General features: G+C 35.7%; 1 protein-coding gene across 3 annotated transcripts in view; it reads left to right on the top strand.

Annotated features, from left to right (window-relative positions):
• Positions 1-17,401, top strand: part of LRBA (LPS responsive beige-like anchor protein) — a 400,194-nt gene that overhangs the window by 336,598 nt on the left and 46,195 nt on the right. For all 3 annotated transcript variants that reach the window (XM_061350996.1, XM_061350998.1, XM_061350997.1), the window contains exon 47: positions 4,800-4,967. In XM_061350996.1, the coding sequence (XP_061206980.1) occupies positions 4,800-4,967 (168 nt within the window). The remainder of the gene's footprint in view (positions 1-4,799; positions 4,968-17,401) is intronic.

Below are 17,401 nucleotides of genomic sequence, written 5' to 3' on the forward strand. Positions count from 1 at the left end.
GATCAAGTAGTGTTGCTGGTGAAAGTGTGTTTGGCAATTTACTTTTAAATACTAGTGGTTACTCAGAAAGCACAAAAGATAAAGCCAGCACTTCAAGAGTTAATATGTTATTAGAAGGACAGGAAATCTGGCAACTATTGCAGAAACTAGACCTAATGGTGCACACAAACAATTTGTCAGTCTTGGTAAATGTGAATAGCTTTCCACAAAGTGGCTGCTTTTGCTTTGTTTGAGCAGCCTAAACTTTTCCTTTTCGGACTTTAAATCTTGGAAGTGAAATGTGATCCACATATTGAATCAAAATAATTTAATTCAAACCATATTTTGATTGGAACAAGGTTGACATGGAAAGAAACTCTAGAATAAAAAAAAAAAGGTTGAAAGGACTTTCTATCATATATTTAGCAGGAAAATTTGAAACAGTTCTAATTAGGCTGAAAAAAACAGCCTTCTTCATTGTAACTTACAAAGGTCATATATCAACATTAAGGCAGCATTACCAACTTGTGTCTGAAAGCCTGCACATGCAAACATAATTCCAGTTGTTTGGGTTTGCTGGTTTGGGATTTTCTTTTAAACGTATGTGCATGCACATACTTTCAAGCCAGGGTGCGTACTTACTTTAAAGTAGTTACTTGGTCCTGCAGTTAGATGGGTGCTTTGTCATGTGAAAGAAGAGTATTTTCCATGTCAAAATTGTGTTTGTGCTAAAAATGTGTGAAAACTTAATTCGTGCTTTTCATGCATAAATATTTTTCAAATGGAATGTAAGAAAAGGAGATTCAATTATTTTTAATGTTTCAAAGCAAATTCCTGACTTCAAAGAGGAATTAAAATATTTAGGCCATTAAAAGTAATAGGCAATTATTTGTACTTGAAATTTGTAATTCCTTACTTGCTGATGTAGTGTATTCCTGGGGTTTCTGGGTTTTGTTTTATTTTTTTAATTGAGTGAACAGGAAAGTTTGTTCATGTATGAGGAGCAATTTTGGTTTCCCATCCAAGTTTCTGCTTCATTTTAACTATATAAACCACATTTTGTATAGGTTGGACTTCTTTTATGTCTTTTTCAGAGTTACATGCATGCTTTATGCTGTGCTTCCAAGATTACTTTGCTTTAATCAGCATAGGAATAAGGCAAACAACTCTGTGGTCTGTTTCTAAATAGCTTGGTTATGAATAAATACCTATGCTGGTGAAAAGAAAATGCAGTTAATCTTCTCATCTAATTTCAGCATTGGAATATCCTAATCTCAAGACCAGTATATATTCATTTTTAACAGACATAATTTCGTATGAGATATGTCATTGCATAATCTAAACCAGAAAGAAAAGTAGAGAGTAAAAGCCAATGCTAGTCCCTTTAAAGATACAAACCTTGATTCCAAGGGTATGATATTGTTTGTGAAAATATACTATAATAAATGGTTAGAATATTTATACTGGAAAAAGGAAAAATCTTTCCAAACCTGCTGATTTTATGTTTTTGTCATTCCGACCATGTTTTACTAAATCATTTGTAGTAGTATTAGACTGATAGTAGTCTTTGGTTGCAAGCACTAAATTAATCTCCATTCATTACTTTCAGAAAACAGAGCAAAAAAACATGTACATAAAATAATTAATTTCAAAGTCATTTGTGAAGAAGTAGTTTTGATTCCACATATTTAGTGACATCAAATTGTGCGTTTGAAAAGTATTTATGAATAAACTAAAATTTCCATGTATAAGATCAAAGCTTCTGTTTGTTGGTGTGTCTGAAGCATTTCTACCTTGGGAATGGAGAAATGGAAGTTACTAATAGGTGTTTGTGTTTGACATCTGTATACTGTACTTTTTAGCATATCTCAAGTGTTTTAGTCTCTGCCTAATAGATCTCATTAAAGAAACAGATATCAGCCCCAAGACAGTTTGTCAAAGTTAATATGAGTCCCTGTGGACAGAATTGACAATTTGTGTGTGGCTTCATGTGACAGTCTTTTCATGGTCTTGTTTGATCCTTTAACAATTGGGCATTAGTCACTGATTTGTTCTACAATAACTCAATAGGATTGAATATAACTGTATTACACTGGACATTTTAGAGGATTTTCTTGTTTTACACATTTTCCTCAGAGCACACAGTAAATGATGTACTTGGTCTGCTATCAATTGATTGGTTTGCTTTAAGAGCAGCATGGGAAGGATGTTAGTATCCCACCGCTGCATGCCGTATTTAACTTGGGCCTTAATGAGCACTGGCTGTCCTGCATGCTTAAGTAATCCTAAATGCTTAGCATTCCATGCCCTTGGCTTAGTTTTGCCAGAGGTAAATGCTAACAATAGCATTTTTAATTTTTTTTTCAAAGCCCTCCTTTTAAAGACTAGATAGTTATGCAGATTGGAACTTTCCAAGTTCTCAGATATTTGGCTTGATTTTGTTTGGGTTTTTTATTTGTTTTAGTGTGTTTTGTTTTAAGGATAACCCATGCTTAAATAGTATATGCCAGTGCAGCTATAAAGCGTATCGCGTGTCCTGGTACATTGTGGTCTTCTCCTGGGAAGTCTACTTGATTTTTTAATCTTTATACAGACTGTTAACTATTGTTTCTCCATTGATCCTGCCATAGCATAAGCACTTCCCTCCAACCAAGAGCTTAACTGGGAACTTGAAATGCCAGAGAAGCTTATTAGTCTTTGAATTTGTGTTCTATGTTTGGAGTGTCCTTCAGGGGCCTGGGTATTGATGCTGACTGTAGTAATTTTTTGTTTAGTGCTTTTATTTTTGATATGGCAAATAAGAAGTAAGATTTAAAATGGCCTAAGATGGGAAAATGGTATCTACTTTTAAATCTGTAAAATTACAAGTGTAAAATAATTTTAAACTTGAAAATGAGAAGTAAATTTGGGATGGCTCCCAACCATTTCATGGAAAGGCAAAGGGTGTGTTTTAGTTTTGCTTTTTTAAGAAAAAGTCATGTTTAGGTACACTGTTAATCTGAGGAGAATTGCAGAGTGATATTCCTTTAGTTATTCATGTCCAAAACCTTTGTGAGGGTGATCTGACCCATTGCAAATCTAGCTTTTGAAGAAAAGGGAAATACGAACCACCTCTGCACACACTATATCATCACAAGTCCTTAATGCTATTTTTGCTGTGATTAAATAGTTATAATGATAACAGTAAGCATATTCCAGGGTTAATTTTTTTTTATAGCAGCATAGCAAGAAAATTAATTCCTATGATTGTCATTTGCTGAGCCCTGTAGAATTTTATGGCTGCACATTGTGGTATTATGGACACTCATGAGACTCCTGACTGGTTTTATCTTATTAAACAATTTTGAAATCATTAATTTTTAATTGGCCTGCTTGTGGTTTTTTATAGTTTTAATTGTGTGCCTGTTTCTAAATGTTGGGGTTTTTTTAATTCAAAAAGAAAAAAAAAAGAAAAAGGAAAAAGTAAGAATATAAGGGATACTATACTGTGTGGTAATTCATTTTAAAGAATGCTTTCAGCAATTCAGTATCCTAATAAAAATAATAATAAAAAAAGAATGATATGATGTCAAAGATATGTACAGGTCTTTTCTTGATTGAAAGTTCTAATTAAGTGAATCCAGGAAAAGTAACTGAAATTAGCTGTCAGAAAGTCACATTTAAATGAGTGATGATCTGGTGTGGCAGTAAACATTTAAATGATATAAATTGCTATTTAAGTGTATGGTTTAATGTTTGTCATGCATTAATATGACATGAGACTGCAGTGACAATCAAGCAGCTTGCTCTAATTTGAACATATTTAGGGCTTTTGTGTGGAGTGCACCACACAAATTAAGACAATTGCTGGTTTTATGTGTCAATCTAAATGTTGTTTTCAGGCATCAGTTAATGAAACAAACCCATCATTTTAGTGTGCAAATTGCAGACTGATTTCCTTGGTTTTCATATTAATTTTAACTTCCTCTGCTCAAAATTGGGAATTTCCTTTACAAGGAAAATGACATTTGTTTCCTTAGATGAAGACAATATCAGACTTTGTTATGTTGTTTTGCTTGCTTATTCAAATAAGAATATATTGAACCCTCTGTATAAAGCAGAGGAATCAAATCCTGGTAGTGACTCAGTCAAGATGAATTAACTCTTTAGATGACAATGATTTTTGTGTTTTGATGCATTTGTACTGTACCTAATAGCATTATGAGAGATTCATTATTGTTTGGATGCTTTGTCTTTGGAATTGGGTCGTAACTGGACAGTATCTTCAGAAAAGTGGCTTAATCATTCAGCATAGTACTACTTCTATGTATGTCTATATAAGACATATACAAGACATTCATCGAAGTAATAGCAATTTGGTACTCCAGTATGTTAAATAATTTGTATCCTAACATCCCTAGTTAGTTCAGTTTCCCCAAGTGTATCGATCTCTCTGTCAGAATCAGACTATCACACTGTTATTATTCACTGTGCAGATCACACAGAAAAGCATTACATCTTGAAAGTTTATAAAAACATTGCCAGCTGTCCATAAATGCATGAATGCTTTCCACTTACTGTTTTTTTTTTCTTATTACCACTATTAAAGTTTTAAAAGCAAGGTCTTCTGATCAGTGGGGAGTAGGGCATGAGACTGGCATCTATCACAGGGCCGACCTTATTTTTGGTAAAATGTCTAGCATAGTTAACAGTTCTGTGTGTAGACTGTTAAGATTTTTTTATGGTATTAAAAAATTCTGCTATTTAGTAATGACTAACTGATGACTAACTGACAAACTCAAGTTTATGTATTTTCTGTCTGTTTGTGTTTTTTTTCACAGGCATTAGAAAGTGAGTTTGTTTCCTGCCAGCTTCACCAGTGGATTGATCTGATTTTTGGCTACAAACAGCAAGGGCCAGAGGCTGTTAGGTCCCTGAATGTATTCTATTATTTGACTTATGAAGGAGCCGTTAACTTGAGTTCAATAACGGATTCCATATTAAGAGAGGTAAGTTTGTACTTTAGATATAGGAAACCAAAATCTTTGTTAACCACTTCAGCATTGAAAGTGTAAAGACTCCATGTTCAAGGCTGAATGTTCAAATCTTTGAGTTCTCTTGTGGTTTGGCTACAGGCCAGTCAAGTGCAAGGTGCCTCAACTGGTTGTCACAGCATGCAAAATTAGAGGAACAAGTATGCAAGTTGTTCTTAAACTCTGTACACCTGTATTCAGCACAAAGTGGATGCCAATATAAAAATAAATGTTCAAGGGTTGCTTCAGTTGCTGAGGACAGTCATTATTTGGCTTGCACTTTAGAATTTACTTTATAGTTTTAACAGTTCTCTTCTAATGCAATTCTGCATACGTAGTACACATCAAACACCATAGTGGTGTGGCTTTTGTTATTTTTATTTGGTTTGCTATCAAATTAATAATTTGTCCTGTATTTTTCATATGCAAAAGTAAATATTCAAACATTGGAAAGATCAGTAGTCTCATTCAGACTCTGTACTGTTCAGAAAATCTATTTGTTAAAGCATCCCTTAGGATATCATGGGCTTAAAGACTCCTCCCTCTTCCATCTAATCAGATGTTTAAAAATAAAGGGCAGGTTGGGGTGGGTGATTGGATTGGTTTTATGTCTGAACAGAGTTCAGACAGTACATTGGTGTCAAGCGTAGCTGTAAGTATATTAATTACAGAATAAATGTAACTGGATCTTTATTATAAAATACCCTGAGTTCCTGAGATTAAAGTAATATGCATACTATCAACAGTTTTATTTAAAAGGGTGAGTAGTTGTATACTAACAGGGAATATACGTGTGAACTGAATGAAAACAAGATTGAAGACATCATTTCTGCTTACAAATATTAGGTTTGAAGTTCACTGTAGATTGAGGCTAATCTTAATTGAAAGGGTTTTCTAATTGTTGTTTAGTGAAAAATGATCTGAGAAGTAGACAAGTATTATTTCATGTAACAGTATTTTCTTTGTAGCTACTGGCCATCCTACTGTGTCACCTTGACATTCTCTGGATAAGAAATTGCATTGTAGCAACACAGTGATCTGTAGCTGGCTTGTGGGTGCAGTGAAAGAGTTTAGGCGGTGTATAGGACATGGAGGGGCATACAAGGGCTGGCTTGAGTACCAAAAGTGATGGCTGGATGATGTCGTTATATGGATTGCCATCAGTCTGCAGACTGCATCTTGGTCCACTTTGAGCAAAAATACAGAGGTTGCACATAAATACGTGATACATTTCATGGAGCTAAGAAAAGAGATACTGGAATGCTTGGCTTTAAGAAAAAAATGTCATAATCTGGGTTTGAAACAGTTATTAAGCCAATGGCACTGAATTTTCACCCTGTCATATTTTTATTTAATTCATAATGTTTGGCCTCTGTACACTGGCAAGAAAATACTCTTACTTTGTAAGAGTATTTTTTAGACTTTTGAAGTGATAGGTTGAAGTATGAGATGAAAAAATAGACTGGCCATTGTGTTAATGTGTTCTTATTTTTTATATTCAATGAACCATCATTTATGAATCTAATAATTGAAGTAATATTAATCAAAATAGTGGTCTGCCACACACAATTTTTATGTAGTTATACGTTTTTCTAGAACAGTTGTATTATCAGTTTAACTGTGATAGGTTCTACTTGTGTCATAGCTTTAAAAAAAGTCATTTAAGACCAAGGAAGTTACAAATCTGTCTGGAAGTGTGGATCATCTCAGTTTGAGAAGCATTCACTTTGTACTTCTATAAATATGTAAATATATTTTGTTACCAAATCTTTTGAATTTTGTCATGGTTTTACTGTACTTCAGTACAAAGTTTCATATTTTGGGTTAATCTGTGCTGCCTCAACTGAGTGGCATATAAAAATGAAAACACGAGAGAGTAACAGTCTTGTTGAGTTCATAATAATGGAGTAGCTTAGCAGCAGCAGCATTTCAAAACACTACTGATGGTGTCAAAAATGCATGCTGAATGAATGCAGGCAGCAGAATGAATGGTTATCTTGGAGCATTTTCATTCTGAGTTACTTGAAGATTGGTCCAATGGAATGTTTTTATTTAATATTTTTATCCAGGTCAGCAAAACAGTAAAAAGATTCCTGTTTAGTAGTACCCCTTGCTATTTGCATGTATTTTTAAAGCATTTTTTATTATGTAAATGTGTATATGTAATTTGAAATGGTACACAGGATCAGCTCTGGTGTGATATTGATAGTGCATAGATTTAATGACTGTCATCACCAGTGGTGCATTATTCTGTTTTTACTTATGAGTAGAGATGAAAGTAATAAAAAATCTGTTTGTGTGTACATCTATGTGCATAATCATTCTATATCTATGTGCTAAATGAATTTATCATGCACCTTTGACAGCCTCACCTTCTTCCTGCTTACTAATCCATTTCCCTGAGGACCCGTGCTAACGTTCTGTACTGCTGAGCAGCTTCAATCAGCATTTATTTTTCTCCTTCAGTCAGCTTGCTAGAAAATATTTCTTCTTTTCTCCACCAGATTCCTGGTTAGAGGCCAAATGAATTTCTGATCTGGACAATTAACAGTATGTTTAGTCAGGCATGACACCTCAGATTTAGCATCCATTTATGAGGCAACTATTAGACCAGAGATTTTACTCTGGATTTTTTTGTTTTCAAAAACGATGCTTTTGACTTTCTCCTCTTAATAAGTTTCAGGGTTTGGATCTTTAAATCTTAACAGTTGTAGCAGATTTTTTTTTTTATTTTGCAAGCATGAAATGGAGAAGTTTCTGTTTGCTCTATGAGTTGCAAGTTACAGAGTCTTTTAGGTATCCTATGGAAATAACAGCATGTGCTTAAACCATGGTAATTTCTCTACATGGATAGTCTATACTAGGCCTGGACCACATCAGTAATGAGAAGCCTATGATACAGGTTTCTAAAGTATCTTCACAGATAAAGTATGGGTATTGATGACCTAACCCATCAGGAGAGGCCACACACAGAATAATAGTGGAAGGAACTGAGGAGGGGAGGAGTGTAGGTTAATGCAGAATTTCCTTAGGTCTCCTAAATGGCTCCAACTGGCACCTTTATTTTTATAGGCAGTCAGGTTATATATATTACAAGAAGGAAGCACTCGTCTAGGAAGGAAAACTACTTGATTAAAACCATATTCCACCTTTTTTTTTTTTCTAACTAAAAATGTAGAACTTTTACATCCTCTTGTACTGCTGTGAACAATTTTTTCCTGCCATTCTTTCTGCCTATGGGAATAAAGGAAGTAAAGTATTTTGAAAGGATCTGACTGCTATAATAGAAAATTCTAAACTAAAATGCAAACCGTGGGCCACATGCTACCTTTTGGCAGAAAAACCCTGGGGAGTGCAAAGCTTGCATAATTCAAAGGCAAATCTCAGGGGGAGGGAAGTAGATCAAGAGAGAAGGGTTTGAGTCACAGTCAGTGGGGGAAGGGAACTGTAACCAGGAGAAGCCAGGCGAGAGATCCAGTATATCTGCTGACATATCTGTGTACTACTTATCCTGCAGACACCATTCCTTTATCCTCTTCTTTTTTCTTGATCCATTTTAGCAGCATTATCACTGACTGATTCTTTCTTGTGTATCTTGCTGAAGGAGGTTACAAGTGTAGGGAGAAGTTGCTGTTCAGCTGACAAGTAGTAAATATCACATCTCTTTATGGTGGAAAATATGGAATTTGCCAGCAGAGGGATGCTGTATGACTACCTTCTCTTGACTTGTTCTTGGACACCATGTTTTGATCTATGGAACTCCAAAGCACAAAATCTGCTGTGGAACGGTTTTTTTGTTGCCTGTATGGAATAGGCAGGAAGTCACTGTAGCACAGATAAATGTCATCCAACCATTGTGGAGAGAATCCACTGCACCTTTTTATCAGAAATTCTGCTCTCTTTTTACAGTAGCTGTCCAAGGATGGCAAAAAAAAATAGTAGTAGAATTAGACCCAAGTCATTCAGACAAGCAACTGATTAAGAGGTGAAACACAATCCATAGAAAATATTTGTATCTTTTGGACTGAATGGTGGGTATTCCATTAATATCTTGGTCAGAAGACTGTAAATTCCTCATGTCTCTGGCATAGTGTAACAAAGGGTGATCATGAATTTGGGCTGCACACAGAATTCCTAATTACAAGTCCACGTCTCCAGTGATACCCCTGTGTAGCTAGCATGAACACTGGTTAAGCATGAAGAAAATAGATGATGTTAATAGTGGGAAGGCAAAATATTACTTGAAGAACACATCATCGATTTACTACAGGAACCTCTGAGCCCAGGGGTCATACTAAATTTTGTAGAACACTTACCAAAAAACACCTAACCATCCCATTTAAATAATTTTTAAAATATCATCTGAAATGAATTAGCAATTAAGGAAGAGTGATGATTTTTACATTTGCAGCAATAGTTCAAGAAAGGTGAGAATAAGTCCCATCCAATTAATACCCCATATGCTTTCATTAAGTGATTTGCTTTTAGGTGTAGATGATTCAGTTATTTCATAGATTTTCCTCTGAACAGAAGATTCCTTTTTGTTACAGGAAGGTAATCTGTTTAACATTAGGAAGCACAGTTATCTGCATCCTATCGGCACCTTTATTTCTGCACTTGATATCTTATTTCCATATGAACTGAAACTTCAAAAATTCTGAAGAATCAGCTTGGACATAGCATTTGGTATGTTATTTAAATGTGCCACTTCTGATTATATAAAAAGATGAAATAGTTCCTTTATTTTCAGTTTTAAGACATATGGAATAAATTATTTATGGATAATAGCTTTTAAATGTTGCCTGAGATTAATATCTTTTGGTAAGTTTTATGCGTCTTAGACCTATCTCTTATGAGTCTAATTTTATTTTTAAATATTTACAGTTTGAGAGACTTCTGTGCTTTCCAAAAGAAGTTACAAGGATGTTTAGTTTACATGACCCCAGTTTCATGACAGCAGTAGCAGATCTGATATCTTATCCCAGAGAAAGCATTTTTGGCCTGTCTTTTAGCTGTGTTCATGGTGGGAGTTAATAGCATATTTCAGCTCTAACTCAGTTGGAGAACTCTGACAACAGTGAATCTTTCACAAAGTATAAACACGACTTGTATTTATAGCACAGTTAACATTTACTAAATAGTTGGGAAAATGATCAGTCTGTTTTTAGCAGGTTGGGCAACAGTCTTTGTTGTGGCTGCAGCAAGCTTTAAAAAGTAGGATAAAGTGATCAGAAAATACTGTCAGAGGGCAGTAAATTTCGATGTGCTGAAGTCAGTAAGTAATGAATTCATCAGGCAAAATTCGAAGTTCTGCAGAAACAATCTTTGAATCATCTCTGGCCAGAAGTGTGTTGCACAGATGGCATGCTTGACGTTATACAGCACAGGAACAGAGTGAAAGGCCAAGTAAATGTTAAGAATTGGTTTAGTTTTAATTGCGAATTTGTAATAAAATACCATTATGTGGAACCAGCATTAAGAAGCCTGTATTCAAAGGAAGCATACTGATTTCATAGCTGAGGAGGGGTGGACTTGTCAAGTACAGCCAGTCCTCTGCCCTGGTCTTTCCCTCTAGAGGTGTGTGAGCCCTGTGCAGAGCAGGATTGTGTAACGAAAACAGGGCCTCTGATGCTGTTGTGGGTGGGCAGGTACCACAGCTGCATAAAACCAGCTTGTCTGAGTATTGGGACTCACTCACAAAAAGGTGAACTTTTTTTTTTTTTTTTTTTTTGGTAAAAGGAGCACTAAAATAATAGAAGACAATTCCTGCGACCAGTTTGTATCATTTACCTGTTAATTCAGACAGCTGACACTGTGACCTCTCTGTAATGATGGGAATAAACAGGCAAAATGAGCATAAGCAAGTGTTTGCTGTGATATCTGGGAGGTGTGACGCTCCTTGATTTTATTCAGCCCAGAATCTGACATGATAAATAGAGGGTTTATTGCCCTTTGTTTTAAATTTATTTTAACTGTATTTACTATAGCACTTAGAAACAGGCATAAAAGTATTCATCTAGGTTTCGATCTGGAAAAATATTTGTCCTGGATGTTCTCTTTTGTGCTTCATTACAGAATAGATTCTAATTTCATCTGGTGATTCTGCCTCTGTATCCAGCAGGAAAAAGAGTGATATTGTAGAGTTAATAAAAGCAGGACTGAGATGCCTGATGTATAAGTATTTAAAAAAATAAAGAATAAAGCAACTGCTTTGGCTGGGAGCAGTAAAGCTTTCTGGAAGGAGGTAACTCATGTAAATTAGTTCTTCAGCTCCAAGTGCATTTTTCCTCAGCCCCTGATTGAAATTCAAAGGATAGAAATTTTCAGCACAGTCAGTTACCTCACTTCTTCTTGCTTGACCTGTCTTGTGGTTCTATCAGAGCCAGAGAGGCCTTGAGACCCCCTGGGCTCTTTACATTCTCATTTGTGCCTGGCTGGTCAGTCTTAGATAGCTGACATATTTGTTGGCCAGCATTAAATAAGAAAGAGTAATCAAAAGGTAAACAAGGGATGGAAGAAAGTGATGTTCATAATACTTCAAAAATATTTTTTTTTAAGTAAAAAGTATTTCCAATTTTTAACTTTTTTTTTCTCTTCCGTATGTTTAAACGATAAGATATACTAGTGTATAATAGCTATGGTTAACATACATGAATTCATTTAGCCTTGAATCAAACATGGAAGTGAACAGGATACAAAAATGTCATTACTCTTTTTGTCATCAGCATGATTTAATTATTTGCAGATTCCTTGCAGTCCAAGCTATATCTGTGTTGACTTTCACAGTAACTGGGAAACTGAAATTTTTTGATAGGGGTGTTTTCATTCTGTTCTTATTGCAGCCTAGGGTGTCCAGCCCATCAGTGTTCCCACTGTGTTTGCAGGTGGTGTGTTATTTACTTACCAAACTGTATTATATTAGTTATTAGTTATATTTAAATAAGAGATGCTACTTGAGTGAGAAAGCATTTGGTCAAGCTGAAGGTGCTTTTCCTCAAACAGTGTCCAAAACTAAAGTCTCACTTAAACGTTACATTTTGGTAAATGATAACAAAAATTCCATACATTGCAGTAGAGAACTCTGAGATAATATTGTACCCATACTTTGAAAACAGCAAGTTTGATCTTGCAAGTAGTACTTATTACTTAAATAAATATATTTCATAGTTTAGCCAAATGAGTTATTTGTTTCTTTTCACAATTGTTACAGATTCTGAAAGATGATCACACAAAACAGTTTAAAGACCATTAAATGTTGGATTTTTGCATCAGTTTCTTAACCTCCTTCAGATCAAAATGGTTTATTTTAATGAAGCTTTTTTATTTAAGAAATAGAGATGGCATCAAAGTTGAATTCCATGGAATGCAAACAGATTGGAATAGATGACTTTTTTCTGGAGGAAAAAGTTTTATATGGAAAATACCTGGAGTTGGCTAAGTAGGAAGTAGACTATGTGAAAGTAGCAAGTTTTGATGGTTAGGTTTAGCTGTTTAGAGAAGTGAATGAATAATGTCAGAAATCGGTATAGTTTCAAGTTATTGCACAGAGCAGTGCCACTACTTTCTATGTGATAATTACTGATTTTAAATGAAAGCAATGAGCTGCTCTCTTAAAACCTTCAACTGCCACAAAGGAGAGAGACATGAAGCAGTTTTGGTTGTGGTGCTCAAATAAAACATTTGTTATATTTTTATAAACATTTTTATATAGTTGATATATTTTTAAAAATATTGCTGCTTAGGATTTTGCTTGTACTGAATCCAGTTTTATTTGCAGGTCTGTAAATTCATCTTAACTTTCTTTTTGGATTCTTTTCCCTTTTTACTTTGTCAGTCTCTTTGAAGTACTACCAGTCCTGTTTTTCTAGTTCTAGTTTTTTTATCTGCTTCTTTCCAGTAGCCAAAGATTTAGGTGTTTTGAATGAGCACATCAGTGCTCCAGATAGAGATACTGTTTGAAATTATCCATGAACCCAGTGCCTCTGAACATTATTGAGTGACATTTGTTTCTGTTGGTTGTGTCTGCTCTGACTAACTGGTTTCTTTCAGATTGGCAGCTGGGATTACGCTGCGGTAGACGGACAGCTGCGTGAACTGGAGATTGCAGCCAGGCCATGCTATGCCTCTGTCCAATATGCCTGGAATGCATAGATTCAGACTGGAGCAACTTGCGTAGCCCTGAGGGGGATCTCTTTGTATTCTCACAAGCTGTGGTCACTTCCTGTTTCACTTTAATGACTGCCACGTAATTGTCATACTGATTTGTCTGGACAAAAAGGCTTAATTTTAATTTATTCTCACAGAAAATTTCTTAATGTAGTTTAAGAGCTGGGGTAGTGTCTTTGTTTTTAAAGGTGTGGTGGAAGGTGTCCTGTGCTGTGCTCCCTTCTGCACTTTTCAGTGATTCATACATTGAATCGCAAATAGCTTTGAGGAAAAAAAAAATTGTGTAGGTAACTTCTCCCCCCCACACACCCCCCCGCCCCCCAGGTATCTAGTGGTTTGGACTTACATGTGGTTAGACTAGTAAGCAACTTCCAAACAGACAACTGTGGTATTTTGAACAGACAGAAGGAACTGAAGTTAAGGGGCAAAGGAGGTCAGATATTATACAACAGATGTGTTTCTTGCAAGAAAGCTATAAGGAAGGAAGTAAAAGACCCTTGTTTCATTTATATGTGATGGCTTTCATTTATACTTTTTTATGTTGTTTTGTATAACGAGGCATACTCAGTTTTGTTACATATATCCCTAATGCACCACAGCAAGCAAAAGTTACGCACTTTTTATTTCAGACCAACGTGCTAGTGTACTCTAATGATGTCCCCCACCACCTCCCTGCAGGTTGTTGACAGTATTTCTGCCCCGCTTCAGCTCTGAACCTATAAACCAGTGTTGCTGCAGTTGAAGTAGTAACTGCATTAGTGGGCTGCAGCAGGCATCTTTTACACTCTGCTTGGTTAACGGAGGTATATCACAAGCATTTTTAGTCATGTTTAATGATACCTAGAGAACAGTATGTAACTCTTGGTCTCGTATCTTTTCTTTAGCCTTTCTTCTCTTGTTGTTCCCTTCCTTGTGATTTACTAGATTTCAAAGCTAGTGTAGGTAATTTTGTTTAAAGCAGTACATTAAGTGAATAGAGCAATGATAAAAAAAAAAAAAAATGATTCAGTATAAATGAGTTGATTTGTGAAGCTGAAATAAGAGAAGGATTTTTCTGGTTTTGCATGAAGAAATTAGGTTGCTCACCTTATTTCAATGCCTGGGAGCTTGTGAATTTACGATACTAACATTTGAGCACTGTATTTTTTCCCTGGGTCAAGTGTAGTGCAGTATCCCTAGGGCAGTTGTACAGTCAGCAAGCATATACATTGCCTGTGTCAGAAAAGCATTTTGCCCATTTTTCACAATCTTGATCTAACAGGGCTTGTTATGAAACCAGGGGAGATGGTACTACAAAGACCTTCTCTGCTTCTATTCTGTAATCTTTAGCCCGTTTCCAGCAATTTTATGTTATTGTTATGAATCCTGCTTGTTCTCCAGCTAGTGTTATCTGTGTTTCTATAGTTCGTAAGGAATTTAACTAAGACTCTTACCGTAGGACTGACTATCTGGTCAGAAGAGGTTTTGTGATCACTTGTTATCAGAGCTTGATTTTAATCACTGTCCCATGGGGAAAGGAGCTAGTCAGTTGGCTGCTAAGGCTTTCTGAGGGGAAACCTGTCAAATAGTCTGTGTTCTCTGGTGCTGTAAAGCAACATCTGGGTGGAAGGAAAGGGAAAGCAAGTAATCATAATTGCATATTGCTCAAGCCAATAGAAATCACTGAGGAACATGTGTGTAAACCTTTTTGAATATTGAAAAGTGAGGTAGGAACGGCAGAGAGCCAAAGTAATTATTTTTGCAAGGGCTCTTATTTTCTGGACATAAATACTGTGTAGAAACATGGAGGATGAACCCAAAACATTTTCTGTCCCTAACATGTATGCTGGAAGAATAATTACAATGCATGATGTTATTTCACCTGGCTTTTAAAATGCTTGGCAATTAAAACTTACAGATTTGAGAAATAACTGGAAATACTTTAGTGTAGATCTGTAAAGGCACATTGACTGAAAGTAGCCTTTTTGTAACAAACGGTGAGGTTGTAGGTTGTGCGTTCAGGTATGGGTAATGCCCTGCCGTTAGACTTCTCAGACATTTGTGTCTGAGCAGGCATGATGAAAGCAACTCTGAGCTAGTCTCTTTAAGGGTCTTTAAATCTAGAGTTAAATGGTGTATGTCTTGCCTTTTAACTATATGGGCCTTCATTTCAGAATCTGAGTTCAAAACTAAAGACTGTTTCATTCTTTCTCTGTGACACTCACTGCAGTTTCCCTTCCACCCACCCTCCCTCATATTTAATTTTATAGTTCCTTCAGACATAAACATGAAAAAAAAGCAATTTTGACTTAGTTTCTGAGTGTTGCTGCAAAGAAAAGTAACAAACATCTGTTTTTACCTTAAGTGCATCCATATGTTCAACCTCCCCATCACCCTCCTTCCCCAAAAATTTACAGCCGTATTTGGTGGGTACTGCATACTGTTGAATTAACTTTCTTCACAGTTAGATTAGAGGGTAAGTTCAGAGGCTGAAAATACACATACTTAGCAGTGGCCAGAAACTACATTATATCTAAGCCAAGTTTTCAGCTTTTTTACTTTTCCTCTTTCAGTTTACTTCCCTATTCCCTTTCTCCCCTTCCTACCCAACAAGAAAAGATGAGATTATCCAGGTTGTTGTGGTAATCGGGTAAATGCTAACTTGTGAAATTTTCTGATGGCTTTCATATTTTAATTAACATTCAAAATAACACGTTTGTCATACAAGTATGATTTGAGATGTATACGGTGTGGATTATTGAAAAGAGTTAGTACCCTTCTTTAATTTTATTACTTCTTGTTGTAGCATCTGGAACAATTCTGACCTTACCAAAGTTTTATTTTAGTAGAGGATTAACAGGAAGAAGGCTATTTTACTGAGATATTTGAGAAGAAGTGAAACAAAATGTTGAATGATGTTATCTTTTACTTTGTGGTAGGCAGAATGCTTTCACAGATGAGTTTGTGGAACTAAAGATATCTTTCAAACAAAGATTATTCCTATCCAGTTAAATAGTGCCTTTAATAGATGTGAAACTAGTTGTGCAAATTTCCTAAATATTTCTGCCTACAATAATCTAAATGGTTGTATGTTCCAGAGGGATTCGGCAATGTGACAACACATGCCCTTCCTCTGCCACTAGAAGAAGCTGGCTGTGTCTTAGTAACACCAGCTAATGCTAGTAATACATTTTTCAAGATAAAAGTTAGAAACTGTACTATAATTTATTAGAAAGTTGATGGCTTCTTGACTGATGGTCATTTTACTTTATATTCTCAGGTAAGTGGTAGGTCCTTTTCCTTAAGGGAGATATTAATTATCTCTCTGAGGAGAAGATTTTCTTTGACAGGTTGAACAAAAGTCTGAGTGACATCTGGTGGCTACAATGCCCTGTATTTCTCTTTCCATTGTTATGTAAATGGAGAGACTGGGGATTGATTCTAGCTTCACCATCACATGTTTCTGCTGACAGAGGGAGGTCATCTTGCATCCTTCTCTATGTGATTCTTCTGACTGAGACATCATCAGAACATCAAGTTGACATTTGGATTGACTTTGAATACAATCTGGGAAAAGGAAGAAATCATTTGGGGTTGCTTGTACACTCTCTTGGCCATAATTAAGAAATGTTGAAGCTTAATAAAGAAATCTTTACATTTTTTCTTGGTAATTAAAAGGAATGTGAAAAGTTTTTATGCTGAAATCTAGCCACTGTGTCTAGAAGTAGTTGTCCATGTAGGCTTTTTTACTCAACAGTTTTTCAAATTTCTTTTGGATCTCTGAAGACATCAGTAAAGACGACACACAGATAAGAATACCTGTGCTTTTACTCTACGTATTTTTGATGTTTTATGAAACTTTGTTACTTGTGGTGGGACATGATCTGAATATAGATTTTTACAGGCTCTGTTGGCTAAAAGGAAAACATTGCGTTAGGGGAATATTGGAATCCTGGAAATGCAGGCTGTCATATTTTTGGAAGGACCAGATGGAACCTAGTGAGTCCAAAAGACTTGTTTGTGACAAAACTGTTAAATCCCAAACTCAAGCTAGATCGTAAACATGGATGTAGAAACTGTCTGTTAAAGACTAAAGACAGAGAATTTGTGGTCCTCTAAGGCAGACTTTGGCAAAATCATTGTCCCATTGGTCAGCAGTTTTACCAGTTCTGACAGAACACTACTTGAAAGCAGGCAGTGGCTTTCTACTTGCGGGTTGAGTAGAATATTTTGTACTTGTTTTTAACATCCCAGAGGGATGCTCT

This window comes from Neopsephotus bourkii, unplaced genomic scaffold (genome assembly GCF_033783945.1).
Source record: "Neopsephotus bourkii isolate Nb327-2 ecotype Australia unplaced genomic scaffold, CSIRO-AGI_Nbou_v1 NB_547, whole genome shotgun sequence".
NCBI classification, from domain to species: Eukaryota; Metazoa; Chordata; class Aves; order Psittaciformes; family Psittacidae; genus Neopsephotus; species Neopsephotus bourkii.